General features: G+C 40.3%; 1 protein-coding gene across 2 annotated transcripts in view; it reads right to left on the reverse strand.

The window, feature by feature from the left end:
• znf827 (zinc finger protein 827) overlaps positions 1 to 22,674 on the reverse strand; it is an 86,947-nt gene that overhangs the window by 46,528 nt on the left and 17,745 nt on the right. For both annotated transcript variants that reach the window (XM_087807790.1, XM_087807781.1), the window contains exons 2-4: positions 11,747 to 13,024; positions 6,374 to 6,546; positions 4,758 to 5,253 (exon numbers count right to left, since the gene is read on the reverse strand). In XM_087807790.1, coding sequence (XP_087663916.1) covers positions 4,758 to 5,253; positions 6,374 to 6,546; positions 11,747 to 13,024 — 1,947 coding nt within the window. The remainder of the gene's footprint in view (positions 1 to 4,757; positions 5,254 to 6,373; positions 6,547 to 11,746; positions 13,025 to 22,674) is intronic.

Consider the following 22,674-nt stretch of genomic DNA (forward strand, 5'->3'; position numbering starts at 1 on the left):
CAAAACTCCATGCATTTTTTCCTTAAAAGCCACCTAATGTGAAAACTCTCAGGACTTATTAACATGTTGTAAATGTCTTCAATCTTCAAAATGCAATAGTTCATTCATCATGACGTTGCTCTGTTTTGAAGTTATTACTTAATAAAGTTCTCTCCCGTCTTAAATCTCGCCAAATGAGATTACGGTTTAAATGATACATTCTGACGTCACACTGGTGAAAATGTCCTCCCCTAGAAGCCCTAAATCAGTTAAGAACCTACATGTTAATCGTGAAACAAAATAAATATTTATTTAAACATGGTGAGAGTTACTTCTGCCTTTAGGGTTTTTTGTATTGTGTGCATAAAGCAGCAAACCTTATTTTTATTATTCGTTTTGGGGGCGAGCAAGAAATTTACGAGAGTCCTTGAATGCAACTTGTGTTTTGTGACCAATCAGAGCAGAGTGGGCGTGGCTGCTTGGACGAGATTTCATCTCAGCCAAAATGGAGCATTTTAATCATATTTTCTAATGTAAATATCTTTATTAAATGAGAGTTTTGTGCAAAAAGAAACATACTGATCATACAATAGAGGTCCAAGAACAATTTAAGAGACACTTAAATCATCACATTAGGTGCCCTTAATAACCTATGCTCTATTAGTTCATCTATAAAATTCTAGGCCATCAAAAACCAGATATCAATCATACCATGACACTGGCGGCTTCTGTGATGAGTCCATTTCGGAAGCTTTCTTAAATATTTAAAAGAAATGTGTGAAAAACGTATTAAAAAACAAGAATCCATTGAAGTGTCATCATTAAATAATGTATTATTCATTGTCATCCTGAATACAACTCCTACACTATATGGTCATTTTACCACGAAAAAAAGAGTGTTTAGTCTTAAAGTAAAAAAAATATACATTTGGATACTTGCTAGTTTCGCTAATCTGTAGCTACTAACTGAACTCACTACAAGAATTTGTAAATTCCGATTAAACTCATCGCATTATACTAGATCATTTTAATGTCAAGGACAAAATTGAGTTTTCAAAATAAATGATACACATTATGTTGTGGTCAAGATGAATTAATCTGCTCTTAGAAATATTAACTCAACTAAATTCATAGTAACAGGTATAATCTCTAAGGTGGCAAAACAAATATTTTCAAGTCATATAGGTCTAGAATAACTTCCTAATGAGGGTCTCGTCTTAGATATTTGTGCAAAGTCTGAATGGCAAATAATAGGATAGAATGATCTATATATGTGATATGTACATGTGTATTAGTACTGGATTTTCAAGGATTTAATGGCTTTTTAATGGTCCTTCTATTCACTACGTTTGTTTCTGAGGCCTGGCTGGACAGGAAACATCAATATAAAAGATTATCAATAAGAAGACACCACCAATAATAACAGTAATATTCATCATACACACTTGAAGGAGGTAACAATCCACTAAACCCGTAGTTAATATTCAGATATCATTTTAAGAGTCAGTCTTACTAGCATTTTTTAACACGAACAATGCCCTTCTATGACAAAACGATAAAGGCGCGATAGATTCATGATGTGAGACACAACACCTCCCACAACCTGTGTGTGCCAATTATTCACAACCAGAGAGGCTCAGACAAACAATGCCTGGTCCACCACAGCAGGGGGGTTTGGGGGGTTGGGGGAGTTTGAAGGGTGTGTAATGTCCACTGTCACGATTAACTCCGATTCCACCGGGCACTGGGCGAGGGGGCCGTGCATTTCAAAGTGCCTCGGTGCACTTTCATCTCTGAATCAGAATGTAGATCATACACCGTGGCCGACGCTTGTGTCGGAGTCAAATAAAATCAGTTTAATTCTAGTTGAAATGCTCGGCAGGCCAAAAAAAAATCTGGTTATTGTGTCGGGGGTTAACTCGGCTTTGACGGCGAGGAGGAAAATTTCACTTTACTTTAGCCTCTAGAATCATGGCGACTTACATATGTGTCTAACATCTTGGATAGAGTTGAGACCAACGTCGCCACAATAGAGAGTAGCATCTAATAAAGGAAAATCTCATCTTATCTTATCGTGGCTTGGGTGAAGTTCACTATGGTACCAAGTGTTTAATGTGTTGGACCCAAGACTTCTTATTGTCCTACCAACACAAGTCCAATAATGACCCCCTACTCCAGTGTCCCCCAAACATCTCAGGCCGCCACAGAATAGAACTTGTTAGCCGAAATATTATCATACATTTTCCTCAATCGATCATAAATACACAATGTGTAAAGGCCTGACTAAAACTAAAGGCCTACAAAAAAGCATGTGTTAGAGGCTTAGGACGGAGGTAACAAATTAAACCCCCCACCGACAAAAACAAATTGAGGTGGAAAAAAGGCAATTAAATGGAAAACAAGTATAAAGCATGTTTTTGGCGTTGGGTGAAATAGGAGATAGTTCCATTTTGCATCCAATAATAAATCTTTTAAAGAAGTTCCAGTAGACAGTTGAGAATATATACAGTATATGAAGTGTTCCCTCGCTTCATTTCATGCCACTTTATACCACCTTTTTTCTTCTTGTGTGGATCTTCAAAAATTGTGATTGCCTCATCTCAGAATAAAAGGATGCACGACGTACTAATACCAACAGATGAGTCTCCAATGAGTTGCCCAAGCAGTGCTGCATCTCATCGCGTCAGATGCTTCGCGCTCTCTCCAATAAAAGTTTGTTTTAAGTCACGAGGAATAAAGTACCGTGCATGGATTTCTTACTCAATATTTCAAGCCCCCACGATGCCATGCTGGGCTTCAGAAGACATCATATAACAGCTCTGTCAAAAGAGCTGTGAAGCCGCCTTCAGCCGTGCAGCAAACATCGTCATCATCTTAATCTCTATGATTACAGTCCTGCAATGTTTCATCACAGAATCTTCAATTCTACTCATACAGTAGTATTTATCAAACTTATACGGGGTATTAACAAGTACCATATTTTCCGCACTATAAGGCGCACTTAAAACCCTTTAAATTTCTCAAAAGACGACAGTGCGCCTTATTACATTATACATTACCTGGTGGGTGACTTACAAACACTTTCATGACTCTGCGCCGACTGAGCCGACACGCCGTGGGCGGAATTACGTCATTGCGCCATCACGGGTGGGATTAACGACGCATGTAACTTCATGGCGGATGTCTATGGAGTGAGATTACTGCCACTGTTTTGAGCGAGTGCAACTTGGTTGCTGTACACTCAAAACATTTTTTTTTGGGCTCATAACACCAGTCTCACGCACTGCTACTTGAAGCAAAATGTCACTCTGCTGCGCCCTCAACCAGTCATACAGGTGTGTTCAACATGTAATACACAAGTGATCTAGCCGTCATACATGCGCTCAATTTCTCTGCTGCGAACTCAACATTCGTCTGCTCACAACAACAGTCTCACGCGCTGCTGCTTGAAGCCTTTTAAACATCATTTGAACATCGTTACCATGGGAGTGAACGGAGTTGTCAGAACACTTAATAAAGTTTGACTTTATCTGACCCTTTAGCACAGCTTTATCTAGTGGATGCATAACGCAACGCCTAAATCCGGTGCGCCCTATTTATGAAACCAGTTCTAAAAAATGTCCAATTCATTGAAGGTGCGCCTTATAACCCGGAACGCCTAATAGTGCGGAAAATATGGTAAATAAACCTCATCTCATTGAGACGGCTTGTTACTACCTGAGCAGAACAAGGCTTGCAAACCAGCAAGACAATCTCGTTGAATGACTGGTGCGACTAAAATGTCCGCCACCTGACACTGAAGTGACATTGCATGGAGCCATCTTGGCTCCTCGGGGATTTGGCCGGGCTTGATTGGGAAGTCTCAGAGTGAAGTGCAACTGGCACCCGGGGGGCATATGTGTGAAGCCGGGGCAAGGAGGATTGAGTAGGAGTCGACTAAGCCGGTCTGGTCCCTCTGTTGCCCCTGCTGAGGTCACCGGAATGCGCTGAGGGCGCTAATCATTTCAAATTATGAATTCCTTTTTAATTATGAATTATGCATACATTTTTAATTAATCTAATGTTGCCAGGGTTTTTTTTGCTCCCGTCCTCAGTCAAGATCTCAATCTAATTACACAGCATTAAGCGGAAGAGTGGCAGGCGTGGCCTCGACCCCACGCTGAACCCCAGTCAACCTTTTTCCATCAATCTCGTCTTCGTCTTTAGGCTCATCAAATATTTTGTAGCACGATGGAAATGTATCCAAACATCATCTGCACTAAGGAGAGCGATTCATCTTTTCACCTCTAGGAATCTTGGGAACTGTAAGTGTGTAATGTGACAAATTCCCTAAAGAAAAGGAATGTACAGTTTGGATTTAATTTGAAAGAAAGTGTAAAGACTGAGGTTTAAATGTTGCCAGCCAGGCTGCTTTATCTGAATACCCTCTTTTGTAAATGGAATAAAGCTTTATAAAGACAATTAAGATTAAACCGATAGTAAGTTTTCAGGTGTCATTTGTGTTGACAGCAAAAGGGAGAAAGATCAAGCTGTAGATTAGCTCGTATGTCTGGAGTTCAGATCTGGCTGAACTTAAAGATAAAAGCAAAGTGACATTAAGTGAAAACAAGGTAGAGTAAAAGAAGAAAATTAATCTTGAGTGCTTTGGCAGTTTCTGCAAATAGATATGACATTGATTGCACTTGGCAATTAAGAGAGGGAGGGAGAACGAAGCGGTAGAGAATATGGCTTTTGTTCATAGCGTCTGAAAATAATTCAATTCAACTGCGTGAACTCACCCGACAGCTTCATAAGCAGGTCAGTGGCCGTCTTGGTGGTGATGTCGGGACTGAAGAGAGAAGCCGTGGTTGGACCACTAGGACTCGAGTGGACGCCCACGCCGGACGCCACCGCAGGTAGGTCGAGGGAGTTGGTATTGCTGTTGGGGCGGTCCCGGCAAATACTGAACGGCGTGAGCGCAGACAAGTCCCTCTCCTGGGGCTCCTCCTTGATGTGGACATGATTGGAAGAGGCCTCCGCTGTAGGGGAGATCTGCCGCTGAACGTCCTGATGGAGGGGGGACAACTCCGTCCTCCTCAGGTCGGTAGATCCAGTGTCACCCATCAGGGAGCCCTCACCCTCCGTGTCGGTGGTCAGCTCCTCTTTGACCTTGACTTCTGTTCGAGGAAAGTGCTGGTGGCAGCGCATATGAAGTTTCAGACTAAAGTGTCGGGAGGAGGTGAAGGGGCAAAGCTCACATTGAAATGTCTCTCCTCGGTCCTGGTGCTGATGGACCTGCAGAAAAACAGGTACAATTAATTTATATCCATTTAGTCTATGTGAAAAGCCCTAAAAATACTTGAATAAGGGGTGCAGTAATACTATAAAAAAAACACATTTGAATACATTATTTTAAAGAATTTAAATGTGCATAGTTTCTTAATTCATCGAATTATGGAACCATTTTTAAAAACTAAAAATTCAACATTTAAAAGATATTCCAAGTAGAAAAAAAAGTTAATTGTTTGCAGGAAAAGTTCATGATATGAAATGAAAGTTATTCATTAAGTTTACTCGGCTGAATGACTTTAACCAGGAAACTTGGTCTATTGAAAGCCAAAATGTTTAAATGTGCAGTTTTACTATCAAAAAATGACCAAAAGCATTTTTTGTACTAATTGAAGAAGAAACATTATGTGATGCATTCATTTAAATCAAAAAAAATCATTAATACATTAATTTTAAATAACAATGGTTTTCCTAATCAACATTTAATCTGGGGGTACGGCACAAACTTTAGATTTGTTTTGGTTTTCATCAGTAGTAGGTTAATTTATGATCAAGCACAGTGATTAAAAAAAACAGTTTTATTATGATACAAACCTTCCAAGAAGCCTCTAGTGTTTACATTTAATCATCAGCTTGATCATTTCAGTGGAGTCTACCATGTAATTAATTTTATTAACTTTTTTTTTTATTTAATGGTTCAGTTTCTACCTCATGTTGGATCTAACTAAAAAAAAACATATTTATAGGTCACCAAAGTGAAAGTTTCTGTACTTTACTCGATACTTTTAGGTTCGACCTCATGTCTAGATAAAAATGTAAATTTTTTCAGTATTTTTCACGGGAATTAATTCACCTTATTTACCCATTTTAAACTCACTATCCGAGACTCGTCCTCATACATCTGACCTCTCACACAGTCCCAAGATTGTGTTCCTCTGGTGTGCGTTTGTACACTTTTTGTTTCGGGCAATAATGAGTTCTCAAAACACAACTCTCACGGGTGCAGAGGGAATACACCTTGGTTTTGTGATGCGTGTGCATGACAATGTCAGACAACAAATTCCCACTTCATTAAAAAAAAAAAAATATTGTTTTGAGTTTGTGTTGAAGAAATACGAGACCTCACCTTCATGTGGGACTTTAGATTGTCTTTGCGAGCACATCGGAAGGGACACAGGGGACACTGGTGGCTTTTCAAGCCTGTGTGAATGACCATGTGTCTCTTCCAGTAGCTTTTTCGTTTGATGACGAGTCCACACACCGGACACTGGAATGGTTTGCCTCCCTCCTCCGGGGAGCCTGGAAAGAAGAGGAGAAAGTGGTGAATGTTCTACCCGACAAAAAACCACCGGAGCAGGGACAGACGAGAAAACCTCTCAAGGTGTTTAAACGACACAGGGATGCGCAAAGTATTCTGCACTCATTATTATGAAAACTATCAGGGGAAGTGCCAGCTGGAAGCGACGGAACAATGAAAATGAGCGTGTTTTAGCAGCTAGATTATTGTTGTTGGCGTTATATTCGGCATCCATTACTGCTTAATTGGTCTTATTAGAAAGAGGCATGATTGCATTACAAATTCTACAAGGGTCTGTCAGGATGGCTTCATAAGTATTCCAACGTCGTTCCTTGAAAAACATCTGGTAATCAGTGTTTGGTGAAATTACTGTGCTCAGCCATTCATTGACCTGAGGTGTAAAACCTCGAGACTGCCTATTTGCAACAATAACCTGCCATCTGCAGCCCGGGCACAGCAGAGACGGGCACGTATTTCAGGTGAGAGAATAAGATAAAAACAGAAGGACAATACGATGTTTATTGACATAATCTGGTACAAGGATGTTAATGCATATTGTTGCCGAAAACACGCGTTTGTGTTTTTAAAAAACAAAAATAAGTCTAAAGTGACGTGTAATATTTCCTTGTAAAAAGGTCAGAATTGTGTAGGGTTGACTAACATCTTTGGAATCTGTGAACCGTCGTCACAAATACGATCGTATTTTCCCAAGGATGAGCTGAAGGAGGTTTCTGAAGGAAAAGAAAATCTGGCTTTGTTTGCCGCACCTGCATTCGCTCCTACAGGTATATACACCTGTTCACTGGATACTAGTCTGTCATGACATACACTACTACCAATATAATTATAATTGTCAAGATGGCTGACGGAGGCAATGAGGTAAAGTATATCCCCCTCATATTAGGAGTCTCTTGCCAGTAAAACAAAATATTTGCTAGAATGTAATTGCATGATATAACATACCGTCCCTTTTTTTATGGATGTCTCACTATGTGCCAGGAGAATTAAAAAAAACGAAAACATAAATATTGCTTCTGCCCAAAGAAATTGTAATAATTTGTACATTAAATGGTTATGGTTTAGTGAAGGGATCAGCATATAGCAAAAAATAGTATATTGTTTACCTACAAATTTTTATAATATAAGACCATATGGAAGTATATCAGTGCTAGGCCTGAACGATATATCTAAAAAATATCGATATCGCGATATTGGCACGTGCGATATGCATGTGCGATTTATAATTTATAATTCATTTATAATCTTTTATTGTATAAATCAAGCATTTTTTTTAAATGCGCACTTCAACCAATCAGTGTCACATTCTGTAAAGTTGTCAATTTGTACTTCTATGTCTTGTTGTCGTTTACGTCCCCGTCCGTCTGTGAGCTGCACGGCGCAGCTTGGCTCGGTTGCTATGGCGACGCGTCTTGCTAATGAGCTAAGTTGTTAGCATCAGGTCATTTATTATCCGTTCTGTGTGCGTGTACAAGGAAGTGGGATTTATTATCGATTTGATGATATCGCCACTCGCCGACGGCTCCTCTCTGATGTCGCTCAGTTTTGCTGGAAATCAATGCAAGTCCGATGAAACTGAGCGTTATAAGTGATATTTTTCTCCGATCATGTCGGCACCGAAGCGCGCAAATAAACGAAATATCGCATCGCTTTTCTTCTCTTAACCCCTGGACTCTACAGTACTCGTGCACAGGCGTGTGCACGCGATAACATTTTTTAGGTGAAGGAAAGAAATATTGCATTAATATCAATATCGCAATTCAAGACACCAATATTGAATATCATACTTATTTCAAATATCGTGCAACCCAATGTTGAATAGTTGAAATTGTTTGTTGAAATGTTGTTGGGGGTTTTAATTGGATATAATTTGGATATTGAAAGGTTGTTTTTGTGGGTTAATTTTCACTTAACTTAAAAAAAAAAAGCAATATTTTAAAGACTTTTTCTACCTAAAGCGTTTAATATACTAATTCCGATCATTCAAATGATGATAAATATTTAAATTCAATATAAAAAGGTTGGCAATATTACTCCATGATTGGCTGGATGTTTAATTAAGAAGCTCAGTACTTTTGGAATTGTCTGTAATGATTTTTTTTAATTTAAATTATTAAATTATTATTAATTATTATGAATTGAAAACAACTAAATAAAAGCATTAAATTATTTCTATATTTAAGAGATTCATTGTTTTTTTTGGTTAGATCAGATTATAAAGTCCATCTAATCTTAAAAAAACTTAATTATTTCTATATTGAAAAGGACAATTTTTTTGAAGATTATAGATACTTTATTAATTTGATGTAATCCAAAAAACAACAAATCCCTTCAATATAGAAATAATTAAATGCAGTTATTTAAATTCTTAACAAAAAAAAAAAAAAATTCAATTATAAATTAAACTATTCAATATTCTGAGGTCACATATGTACGTCCATAAGAAACAATATATTTTAAAACCGAGGTTCTTTAAGACATCGTTGTAGCTCAATAAAGTCAATTTAATCTAAAAGAAACCTTTCACGGTGAGAAACGTGCAGCTTTAAACAACAGCAAAAGCACGTTTCATGGAGAACGTCCAAGAGAAGACAATCAAACAAGACGCGACAGTCAACGATCAAGGTCACAGTTTTCAGTCTGGCAACCAAACAACCACCTGCTTTTCTTTTTTTCCTCCCCAGCTCGGCTCGACCTTGACGGCTCACAGGTTAACGCCGACTCCCTCTTTAGCATGCAGATCACACAACATCACGTCGACCAGCCTCTCATCCGTCTCAAGTCAATTCCATCCAGCCATTTCAGAATTTTGGTGGGGTTGCGACACAATCCCTCAAGAGTGCCCATCCATCTCCACGAAAACATTTTGTTCTCCCCAAAGGCTACTTTAGCCGGAGCTCTCTCCGAGGCGTTCCTTCTTCTCCTCTCGGACAGCGAGGCTCTTCTTTTTATTTTGGTTACGTCGACACAGGGTAACACACTCGGAGAATATATCTTCATCCGAGTCGCTCTGAAGGCCGTGCATAACAACGGGGAGAGAAGGCGCATGTGTGAATGTACGTGCACATCTGTAACCAGTCAGTGGAAAGTATGAGGTATTTGGCCTCCAGTCTGCAGAGCTGATCAGTGCAGTGGGCTCCGGTTCGTGGGGGTAGAGAAGCCAAGAGAAGGCTGCCGAGATGGATATGGACTCCAGGGCGCCCTACTGCGCCAAGCACACATCGACAGCCCCCTTTTGGCAGCGAGCACATTAGAGAACAAACAAGCTGGTCTGGAAAGGCAGCGAGGTCTCAGTCGGACCCCCCTATTGATCCCACGGACCATTTTTCCAGAGTAAAAAGGATAGCCAGAGCTTCTTTCACTCAGTTTTTTTTTTTTTGCTCTCTGCTTGCTGACAGCAGAAGCTATGCTAGTTTGGCGTCAGAGGGGGGGTGAGAACAAAATCATCGCACAGGTTCAGAATCGTTAACAAACCACAGCCGAAGACCTCACGAAAAGTGTAAAATATTATAGCATTTTTCAGAGACGAGGCGATTAAAGTGGAGTGAAAGTATCCTGACATTCTATTCTATGTTAATCTTTGTATCCTTTGTCTTCGTTATTTGTCTTTGATTCATGTTCTTTATCTTTAGACTTAGATGGTACTACCTTGTTCTTTCTCTTTATTTCTCTTTGTTCTTGTTCTTATTGTTATGAATAATTGCTGTATTGCTGTGTCTAATTGGAAAAAAACATATTCCTGAGGGATCAATAAAGTTCTACCTACTACTATAAGTAAGTAAGTAATTTTTTTTATATAGCCCTTTTCCAGACCAGGGTCACAAAGCGCTTAAACAATAATAATAATAATAATAATAATCTCTATTTATATAGCGCCTTTCAATCAAAACAATATTCAATTAAGTATATATTTTAAAGATCAAGATAAAACACAACAGGAGTTACTGAAAATCAAGGAAAAGCCGTTTAAGATGTTTCTTAAAAGAGTCAGTAGACTCCATCAATATAATACATATAATATAATATAAGGCACAATAACAATGAACGGTACGACCGGTTTCTTTGTATTAAGGCTTTAGTTCTTTGGAGGCACCGACCGGTATTCAGTAGTACCAAGCTTTGTCTTTCGGTGCCAAGTTACATGCGTAGATCTACATATATTAATAGGGATGGCCGCACCGTTTGACCGTCCACCATCAAGTGATATATAGATCTATGTAATGCTCACATGCATCTGGGTGTCTCTTGTGGTTTCAAGCCAGATTAAAAATGCCACCAAGGTAAGCAAGTAAGTAAATAATAATCATTTGTAAAGCGCCTTTCTCAGACCAGGGTCACACAAAGTGCTTCAACAATACACAGTTAAAAATACATACTTTAAAAAATGTCAAAACAACATAGTGATAAACACAGCAGCTCCAAAAGAGTCAAATAAAGAGGTCTTGAGTTGAGTCTACAGACTCCATCAAACACAAAGCTTAGGAGCAAAAGCCTGGAAAGATTTCTCTCCTCGAAAGTTTGGCAAGTCACTTTTTTGAAGCACCTGAATGTACAGAGAATTAATTAAAGCAGTGTTTTTCAACCTTCTTCGAGCCAAAGTACACTTGTACGTAGATCTATTTTTACGACTGAACCAATCGGTCCGATAACCATTTGATTGACATACAGAGCAGCCAATCTGAGCTCTCTTCTCTTTTATTGGCAGATATATAATGTTTTTTGACTCATAGGGTAAAATTGGATATCTGGAATACCAACAAGTAAATTAACTAAATCTTAAAGCAACTTAATATGTGCACTGTGCTGTGAGTTATCAATGTATATTGGCGTCATTTAATTTTACTGCGTCAGCTAGTTCAACAGCTAAACTAATGTTAACTGTTGTCTGACCCTGAGGTGAGAGGGATAGTACCAGGAACATCTAGTGTGATTCTATTAAACTTAACAACTAGAGTAATACCACACAGCCTCACAGAGTAATACCACACAGCCTCACAGAGTAATACCACACAGCCTCACGGCGTATTACTCCAGAGCACGGCGGTGCTTCTTTGATTAAAATCATTTCATTTTAAGTTCCTTATAGTTGGAAAAAAAAAAAACGTATAAAAACAATATTAACCATAAAATATATTTTTCTTCAGGCAACCCACACAAATATGCACAAATCTACATTTTAATTACCTGCTTGGCTATTGGACTTCCCTCTGCCCTTCGGTGTCGAGGGCAGCAGCAACTCTAGGCTCTGAGTGGGCGTCGACGGCGCAGAGGTCTTCTGGTTCTTATCCAGCAGCGGCTTTACGTCCTCTTGGAGGACACCAGGAGCTGACAAAGGGGACCCGTCTTTCTTTTCCGCCAGCAAGTTCCCCGCCGCCCTGGCGGCCACCTCTTTGAGCAAGGCGGCGGAGGACGTCATGGACACGAGCGAGAGGAACGAACTGGCCGAGTTCTGGTGGTCGGTCGCGGGACCACCGGCCGTCGACGAGGCCTGGCTTCGCTCGCTGACTTTCTTGGAAAGGGCGGCGAGCGTGGAGCTGGCCGACTGCGGGCTGAAGGGCGAGTTGAAGGCGTCGAAGCGCACCACGTCGTCCCCTCTCCCGCCGCCCCCCAGGGCCGACACCGCTGATGCAGCAGACGTGGAAGAGGATAAGGACGTCGTCGAGGAGGCCACGGCGCTTTTGTCTTGCAGTACCGCGTTCGCCGCCGCTTTTAACTTCTGGATGGCGGAGTCCGGCGAGAGGCTGGACCCTCGGGGTGTCGAGCAGCTGGCCGGTGGCCACTTGTCCGCGATGCCCGCCCATACGAAGCCACTTCCGTTACTAGTTGAAATGTTGTTGAATGGATCCAGAGGCTCTTGCTTGATGCCGACTGACGGCGCCAAGGAGGCCGGTGAGGCGGATCCACTGTTGTTGCTGTTATTGGCAAGTTTTCGTGCAAGGGCACTTAACTGCTGAGCGTGATGGGAAGATGGGGAAAGGGTCAAAGGTGGGGCTAAACCAATGGGTGGCGACTCGCCGCCTCCGCTCCCCCTGGACGATCGACCCAAAAGGTCCCCTCCGTCCAGCTTCAGCGACCCGGCCTCCAGGAGGCGCCGTAGGTTGCTGCTGAGGGGTTTTCCGAGAGCCCGGGAAGCCGCCTCGCCGTACAACGACGACACCACCGACGAGAGCGTGTCCTGTGCCGAGAAAGCGCCACCGCCGTCCAGTCTGAGGAGTTCCATAGAGGCACGGTGGACGGGCGTCGGGCAGCCCAGGGACCCCTCGCCTCCGCACATGTCGTGCTCCCGAGACCCCGTGCCGACTCCAGGCAGGTCCTCGGGCGACGAACCCCTTTGCAAAAGGAGCTCATCCTGCGTGTCGCCGTAGGAGGAGGATTCCGAGCGCGTGTCGGAGGCGTTCCCGAACCAGCCTTCGTCCTCCGCGGCACCGGTGTCTGGTCCTCCTTCCTCATTGCTGTCCAAATCTATAAAACAAGAAAAAGGGGTTCAATATACAGGTGAACTTTAGCCTTAAAAAAAATCTAAACAATATCAAAAAAAACACCTTTTTTTATACAGTAAATGTGTAGCCAAGTGACCATTCACACGTTTCTCACGTGCACATCAAGGCACTGACGCACACACCGGTATTCTATTCTTCTTTAACTATACTTTTCCCACCATTCGTCTCCAAGAGTCTGGTACAGGAGTTACCATGACAACGGGTCCTTCTGGGAGGCTAGACAGCAAAGATTAGGGTAATGGAGGTTACGGAACTAGATTAATATTCATGAGCCTGCAGATACCACCGGGGAACCAATAAGAATAGGGTTAAGGTCAGCAGGGGTCATTAATATACACTTCATGTATCAATATTCATAAGAAAAACATTACAGCTTGCCAGACAAGGGCGAACAAAGAAAAAAAAAACTGAGGGAATATTCCTAATAAATATTAACAAACCTCCATAAGAGAAAGTTAGAAGCTTGAAAAAAAATTAAATGTCAAATCGGACTTGTGGGTTACGATGAAAAAAAAACAAAAACATAAATAATGTGGGATGATAAATTTCCTCTTTAAAAATATGGTCCAACTTATATTACCCATTTCACACTACAAGGCACATACAGCGCATCTACACAGGGCAAAGTTCTCGTCACCTTATCGACCCACACAGAGACCTTGTGGTTCTACTATCTGTTTACAGAAAAGGGCAAAACGGTTGCCAGGCAACCTGTTGGAATCGCTAGAGTTGGCTGACACCTGTCCACAGGGCTCACCGTGGTCTACAAGGGTGACCACGAGAGGAAACCCCGGAGACGGCGGCATTGCTTCTGCAACAGAGGTTCAATGAGGATACGCAACACTCAATCCATTTTTGAGTTCTCCAGATACAAGTGTAAGATATTGTACGAAAAACATCAATGCAAAGAAATAAATGGATACAGGATTAAAATATCAATAATAACTTTTATAGCCAAAGTAATCCGAAGCCGTTGAGTTTTTCATTGACCTTAGTACTACTACTACTACTACTGAGGATCAAGATATCACACTCTGCTGTACCTCTATAACGATAGTGCAACCTGTCAAAAACTTTTACCGCTTTGAATGCCAGTATAGAATCAAGTTTAAGTATATGCAAGTTGTTATGGAGTCGAACTCTTATGTGTTTTTTTATGCAGGGTGACTACACTCAACTGAACAGTCTGAAAAGGCCAGGACCAAATTTGGCTGATTTTATTTTCGCCTAGCAACTTAAACAAACGCAAAAGGTATTTTTTGATCACGCAATCCTATAGAATTAGGACAATAAAAATGTAGCACCATTTATAAAAAAAAAACGAAATAAACTTTAAAGGAAAATAAATACAGAACCCAAAATGAAGTTAAAAAAAATACAATAAATAAATAGTAAGGAAAACACTTGTGACTTAAATAACACGGTGTTTTTCTTCACAAAAAAAGGAGCATTTCTACCTTATTGCTTAATAGACACAAGTGCTCTGAGCTCTATTAGACTCTTGGTAGCACTTGAATCTGGCACGTGACTTGAGGGCAAGTACCTTGTTAAATTGATACTGCTAAATCTTCGGCGTTTACCTGCACAGCTGACTGCACATTTACACTTGTTAGATCATTGCAGCCCTACTGATGGGGATGTCCCTAGTGCTCTTTCAGGGGATTGTTCCAAAGGTAGGAGACCACAAGTAGACCCAGGAGACACTCTATAGACTAGGTTACCCAGAACTGGGCTATGTTGCTGGGGAGAGGGAAGTCGAGGTTATCGATTAATTGTTACTAAGAGATTCCTCGATTCAAATAAATTAATTTCAAGGCTCTGACGATACACGAGATGCGGTACATTGACAGGATGAAGAGGGCAAGACGAAAAAAAAGGTCAATATGTGGAAGTATTTTAAAAGGTAACAACCACTCCACAACCTTCGTTGAATTACCGTGTAAATGTGTCACGTTCAGCCATGACACGAGCGGTGACAGCTTTGGGACGAAGGGTATGTGACTCCAGGAGAGCCGAGGGCATTACCCAGTGGATATGTGACATGGTTACAACATATCTTAAGACACATCTCTCATCAGGCAGCCTATATTTTAAGTTAAATAGAGCAACAACAATCCAATCCGGGTTTACTAATAATATTATGATATTGTCACATTTCTACAGTCCACATGTGACATCTTATTTATATTTCTGAATGCATTTATTATGCCGAGACCATCAATTTATTTTCATGTTAAAGTAGCCTACATAGTATAGTATTCTTCTGTTCAGGAATGTAGTTTTTTATGCTGCCGTTATTAATGTCGCCAACGTAACAATGAGAGATGAGTATAATATTTACATATTTTCTATTCAGAATATGTTTCATATGCTACCGAAATGTCAAGTGAGCCCAGAATAAATATTTGATTATGGAATATGATTGGCTTTTTTTCTTTATATGATAATGATTAAAATCATAAGATAGAATTTTATTACTGTGCAAAGTCGATGGAACCTATTCCGAGGGAAATTCAGGTTCTTGCCGCTTATCAATGAATCGCTTATCGATCAATTAATTACTCGATAACCAACTATTTTACATTTATAGTTTATACTACTGAATCGAATTGGTCATTTTGTGTGAAATGTGTAACCCCTTAAATTATTAAATAAAAGGCCTGACGAGCAGAATCCTTGTAACCATTACACCACTTGAGTAAGGTTAAGAGGAAAGAAAGGCAGCGAGAGCAGTGAGTCATGTAGGGCAGGGCTTGACCCATTTCAACGTGACATGGAAAAGCATCGAGAGCCTCTAATGGCTGTAATGTGGTTACGAGGAAATCACCAGAACCACGGTTTCTCCTCTGTGCTCAAACTTTCAACACCTCCCGTTTGAACTTGATCATAAAAATCGGGTAGTTTTGTTACAAGGCATCGAAAAAAGGCTAGTATCGCCACTGGAGTGACATTTTTCCAAGGTCATGGTCAAAGTTTCGAAATAACCTACAGTCTGAGCCGTGTTTGCACATTACTTCGCACGTCAGGACACAACACATGTACATGTATATACTACCGTCGTCCAGTGATTTAACACAGACTTGTACCCCCCAGCTCATTTTTTTTCTGACACACATTTAACTACTTAGCCTCCAGTATGTTGGCTGGCTTCGTGACAGCAAGTTCAACCCCCCCGCCCCCCAGTGTTAGAGGCATGGCGTTGCGGGTCGAGGCGGCTGGCGTCTGCCACTAAAAGGGAACCATTTAGCGGTGTAATGGCGGGGATGACTTGCATGTTGAGACAAACAGCTGCAGGGTGCACAGCAGTCTGGATCTGTTATCACTCACACACTAGTGATTCAGTTTTGCAGCGGCCCTGGATTTTCCTTTTGCCGGGGCGTTATAAGCAAAAGACCGACTTATTCTAAACAAGAGCCCGGGTCTGCAGAGACAAGAGACTTTTTGCTGCATATTTGAGTTTGAAACTAGAGACAATGAGGAGTTATCGACACCAGACGCACTGCTTGACCCAGTGACTCACGCTTGAATTCTTACCGAAATGTTTTAATTTTTTTAACAAGCGTCATGATTCCTGAACAATTGTTTTACTTTTAGTAAGTAGATATTTCAAAACGACTGGCTTTTCATTTTAAAATACCCTTTCAAATTCAAGTTTTTTTTTATTTTGAGAACTTCCATTTAATAAAAAGTAGATTTTCTGTTTGTGTGCCATTATAACCATCGAAGCACTGAAATAAAAACAGACAATGTTTGACAGATCTATCATAACCGTCACTATACTTCTGAATTTACTATTCCGATTAGTATTTTGAGCGAAATACATTGGCTTAGTAGGACTGTGTACTTATACGTGTCCAATATAATAATAAAGAATACCACGTATTTTAGATTAGTTCCAAAGTAGAGTTTAATGGTGAACTTAACTAATAAATATGAAGCATATACATTTGTCCTACATGTTAAACTGTACTACATCATTAAATAAATGATACAATTGGAAGCCAGAACGCCCTTGACGGGTGAGAAAAAAGTTTGTTCCGCTCATTGACATTTCTTTATCTTTTAGGAGAAAAAAAAACAACAACAACTCAGAGGTGAAATCACTCGAGTTCGCAGCCATATTTAGTAGCTATGCATTTGAAGTATTGGTGTATTCATCTGGAAGGTCAGCACCTTGAAAACCCACGCCAAACTATTTTAAAGAATTATGATCAAATTACATATGGGGAAAAAACAAATGTTGATTTCTCTGATCTTACATTTAAAATATTCATTCATTTGTCAGTGGATATTGTGGCCAACAAACTTGGGTTACTAATCCCTTTTTTGCTGACGCTTCCTGTGGCATCTTGCTCTTTTGTGAAGGTACTAGTTTTGTCACCAAGTTACATATTATCTGAAGTACTTCCCAATTTAGTTAAAAAATATATAGACTTGTTTTCGCTTCCAGGCCGAGCCAACTTTTCACCTTTCTGTGTTGAGTTTGTATGTTTTCTCCGTGTTGCGTAGGTTTACTCCGTGCACTCTGGTTTCCTCCCACAGTCCAAAAACATACAGAGGTTGATTGAAAACTTTGGGAAATTGTCCATAGGTATGTGAATGGTTGTCGGTCTTTGTGTGCCCTGGGACAGACTGGTGTCCTGTCCAGGGTGTCCCCTGCCTCTCGCCCTATGAAACTGGGATAGGCTCCAGTCTCCCCGCGACGTGGTAGAAAATGAATGAATGAATATAGACTTGCTTGATTTTCTTTGGGAAAAATTCCTAATGTTGAGGCTTTATTTCAAGATAGACATTACAGATGAGCAGTACGGAGGTATTTGGATGTTTTTAAGTCTCTCTTTGGACAAAGACGACGACAACTGAGCATCGGTTGCTAAAATAGCATTTACATAGACTTTTGCCCATCACTCTAAAAAGGAACAGATTCCTCTGAAATTAATTCCAACCTTTAGTCGACATGAGGGCGAGTAGAAAATGATAGAAATTAGAAAAATTGGGTCAACTCGTAAATAAATGTGAAAAGGTTTTGCTCCCTGGCCAAATACCTTAAAATGCCGCTTTATTTTGTCTGTCAATATTCTACAATTATTAGGACGGTTCAGTAGACGACTAATTATAAGCATTAAAGTGTCGCTTTTTAAAATGTCACAGAATGATTTTGGGGGGGTGGGGGGGGTCGAAGATGAAGGTAGAGCAAGGACCACGTGACTTTCGAAGTGAGCCTACAGCAGAGCTTTATTCCCCCCCCTCTCTCAGTTTCTTCCTATGCATGCACATCTATACACAAAGCCATTTTGTCATTTAGCCAGGCATGAAAATTGGCCTCGCTGACCCGAGCTCCAATACAGTGAGGGAGAAAGGATGGAGGGACAGATAGAAGGAAGGATGAGGGAGGGGCCGACAGCGCTGCAAAGAGAGAGAGAGAGAGAGAGAAAAAAAAAAAGAGGCCATTAGCCGATTAAGGCTGGACGAGGGTGCATCAATACTGTGGCGATGTCAAAAGGAGAGCCTTGCCCATGAGCTAATTCTGCTCGGAGAGAGATGCAGAATGAAACGAATCGAGAGGACGGAAGCGGGAGATAGAGAAAAAGGTGGCGGCGGGTCAAGGAATCATTAAAAGAAAATACCACGACTTCTCAAAGCAAGAGCCACAGAAAAAAAAGCAAAGAATAAAAGATGTGCCATAACAAAACCACAAGCCCATTGTATCAAAAAAATGATTAGTCTCAGATCCGGGCCGTACCACCAGGATGGGGTGTAACTTGGAGGGGTGGGTTAAGGAGGTAGGGCGGAAGGTGAAAAACAGGGTAAGGAAGTGGGTGAGTATGGGCGTAGCGAGGGAAGGATCTGTGACAGTAATTAAGTGTGCGGCTAGACCCCGGCTGGGGTTGCCACGGCCACGAGCTATGCTAATAAGCATGTCCGGCGGTCAGGGCGGCCTTATTAGCTCTCGGCCGGACAATATGGTGGGAGCTCTAGTGGCATCTTCAGATCCCTGCAAATGACTAACAGCCCTCACAAGAAGGAAGGTGATTTTTTTTTTTTCTTTTTAATTGGGACATGCACGATTGAGATTGCTTCCCGTTCCCCTTTCCATAATATCTCTGCGGATTGCTTTTTCGCTCACACCCACATACCAGCCTCTTTCTGGACGAGATTTATTCCCCGAAGATTCTTGTTACAAGCTGTAAGTGCAGCGTACTCGCCTTTATATGGACCGAGCTATTGATTATCCAGTTAAAGATTTGCTTATTTACAAATTGACTCCATTTAGCAACCGACTTACTTCAGGTTTGTGGCAACTTGTTAGATAATTGAAATGTTAAAAAAAATAACTGAATGATGTCTTTATACAACACATTTGAGGACATTTTTGAATCTTCCAGCAAACTAGCTCGAGATCAGGGTGACCATTTATATACCGTATTTTCCTCACAATAAAAGCGCACTTAAATGCCTTTAAATTTCTCAAAAAATAATAGCGCACCTTATAATGAACATTACCTGGTGGGTGACTTGTTTACAAACACTGTCGTGACTCTGCTTACGTCATTGCGTCATCACAGGGCAGGACTGACGGCGCACGTCACATCATGGCGGATGTCTATGGAGTAAGATTACTGCCAGCGTTTTGAGCGAGTGTGTCTTGGTTGCTGTACACTCAAAAAAAATGTATTGGGCTCACAACACCAGTCTCACGCACTGTTGCTTGAAGCAAAATGTTTCACTGTATCTTTTATACGCGCCTTATAATCCGGTGCGCACTATTTATGAAAAAAGGCAATTTATGGAAGGGGCAGGGGCGCCTTATAATCCCGGTGCGCCTAATAGTGCCGAAAATACGGTAATATGTATTTTAAAGTGTACTTCCTTAAAGGGTCTCGGGAAATATATGCAATCATTATCAGGACAAAAATAGCGATGACCCGCAACTTAATAATTTAGCAAAACTGACCGTTTACCAATAAGGAACATCATGACATTTCTCTAAAGGGAGGTTTAGAAACAAACATAATGGAAACCTCGCCATAACATTGTCTCACTGACCTGCCTCCAGGCAAGACCCTTCCCCTTTCTGTATCGATGGAACAGACATTTTGGGTCATAAAACATCCTCTATATTGAATATTGTCTTTGTGCGTACGTCAACATTCCATCTGGATTCTGGTTGGCTAATCTTTTCTTTTTTTGACTCGAGTGTCCACAGCTCTCTGCGTTGCAATGCTTTACGCAAAATAAATGCTTGCTATAGATGTCCATCAAACAATATTGACAGAAATCAATGCCTTTTTGTACCATTAATTCAAATAAAACTTTACCCACGTAACGCATTGAGGCTGAAAATGTAATGAATTGCCGTAATTATATTAAACACACTTTCCTCTCCCCAAAAAAACTATACATCATTTATTTCCACTAACAAATGTCTTTTTTGTCCAAGCGGATCGGCGGCGAAAGATAGTGGGCCGAAGTCTGATCCACATCATTTGAGGTGAGGCAACATTCTCAGGGTCAGGGTGTAGTAAGACGGACTATATATATATATATATATAAAATGGCGGTTAAGACGTATTGAAATCTATTGCAAATTACCATCTGTGTATTTTCAGCCTCGGTCTCGGTGGTTTGTGGGTACTTTGGGCAGCGTGCCAGAGGTGAAACAGGAAGGAGAAGTGTTCTTGGAACGGAATGAGACAACTAAAAGCCCCGGACCTCTGAAATTTCTTGTTGCAGATGATGTGCACTTTGCCCCCCCCCCGGTTTATTTTTCTCTTCCATTTTTAGACTTTGGAAAAAAAAAAAAAGCTTGCTCATAACATCAGATGTGTCATCAGCCCTGCCAAGGTAGCAACACTTATATATTCCTGCAACACAAGTGTGTGATAAAACTCAATATGCAAAACAAAGAGTATAATGATGGCATTTGTCCAGGTAAAGCTCAGACACTATATATATTTATACACACCTGCAAAGCAACAAGCCTTCGCTCCACAATCCCGGTGATAAAAATGGTGGAACATCAATATTAGCATTAAACTCGCCGTCTCCGAGCAGTGAATATAAAGCGGGCCTCAAACATTAGCCGGCCAGATAACAATGATTAAAAGAAGTCAATTAAATATGTGTGGAGATTTATACAAAAGGACAGCGTACTGCTCTGCCAATCAAAGTGTTATCACACAGTGATCTGAGTCTACTCTGTGTATGCTGAGAAGTGAAAGCCTTTATATATATACATCCATATTACAGGAGGCCTTTTGATCGACATTTTAGGCTAATAATGGATCCGGAAGAATATTATTCCGCTTTAAATAATTCAAAATAAATCAAGCATTTTACCTGCAATGCCAGACATTTAACTTCACCTACTATTATTTATTGGTTATTATTATTATTAGTTGGTTTGGCAAGAATGTATGGCCAGGGCTATAAATGTATCTGATGAGATCACTGAAGAGCAAAAGGAAGAAGCCACATGAGCATCCGTTTATATATTATTCATGAATTATCTTCCACTTGTTATTCCCTTAACAAAGTCACGTCAGCCTCAGCGTGATCCAGGCTTCGTAAATCAGGCGGTGGACGGACACTGTGGACAGTTCAGCGGTCCGTCGGACAGCATATTGAGACAGACAACGATGTTTTTTTGGGAAGAAACCAGAGTCCATTGCAGGCAGGAAGCCCCTACATACAGATTCCATAGAGAAAGGATCCAGTTTAACTCCAAACCCCTAAATATCCTCAGGTCATCTTCTTGCTGTGTCAACAACTCTACCTGCTGTTGGATAGTATTTTACAAAACTTTAAATTAGACATTTTACTCTAGACAAATACAAAATCCTTATCAGAGCATTAAAATATGTGTTCATTTAATACACTATACTAAAATGTTTTACTTAGCTTTAAGTAGGCCTGGATGATAAATTAATAAAATGGATTAATTCTATTTTATTTATATATTTTAAGTGTTATACCATTTGACCAGATTTGGAGAGATGGAACAAATTTATAACAACATTAGCTTTGCTCAGCGTAAGTGCAGGTTCATGTATATACATGAAAGTTTTCTCAATTTGTCATTGTGTATTTTTATTCAGAATCAGTGATGGGATCATTCATAATGTAAGCTTTAATGTTAATGTAACAAGAAAACTTCATTTCGAAAATAATCGAAAACCAGGTACTTAAAATGTACATTTTTGATGAAAATAAAAAGATTATTTTGTTTTATGAATACATTACATTTACATATTATTATACATGTAAAATATATCAGAAGGCACATGGGTTTTAAGAAATGCTAGCAATTGTATTGTCGATGTTAAAACAATAAATTATTTTTGTCAACCGTTTTATATTATTCTACTGTAGTATGTAAAACAAACTATGTACACGTTTTCAACCTCATCATTGTAATAATCAAAGACTATTTTGGTTCACAAATTTAAACAACTTTAGTTAAAGGGATTGTTCACCTAAAATTCGGTTATTCAGTAATCAGTTCCTTTTTAAAGCTAGAGACAAAAATGCAAGTACATAAACATTTTAAAAAGAGCTATAGACTTGGTTCATTTTTTGCTGTAATAATTCCTTTTGTCGTGAATTCAACAT

This window comes from Callionymus lyra, chromosome 1 (assembly GCF_982586985.1).
Source record: "Callionymus lyra chromosome 1, fCalLyr1.hap1.1, whole genome shotgun sequence".
NCBI lineage: Eukaryota > Metazoa > Chordata > Actinopteri > Syngnathiformes > Callionymidae > Callionymus > Callionymus lyra.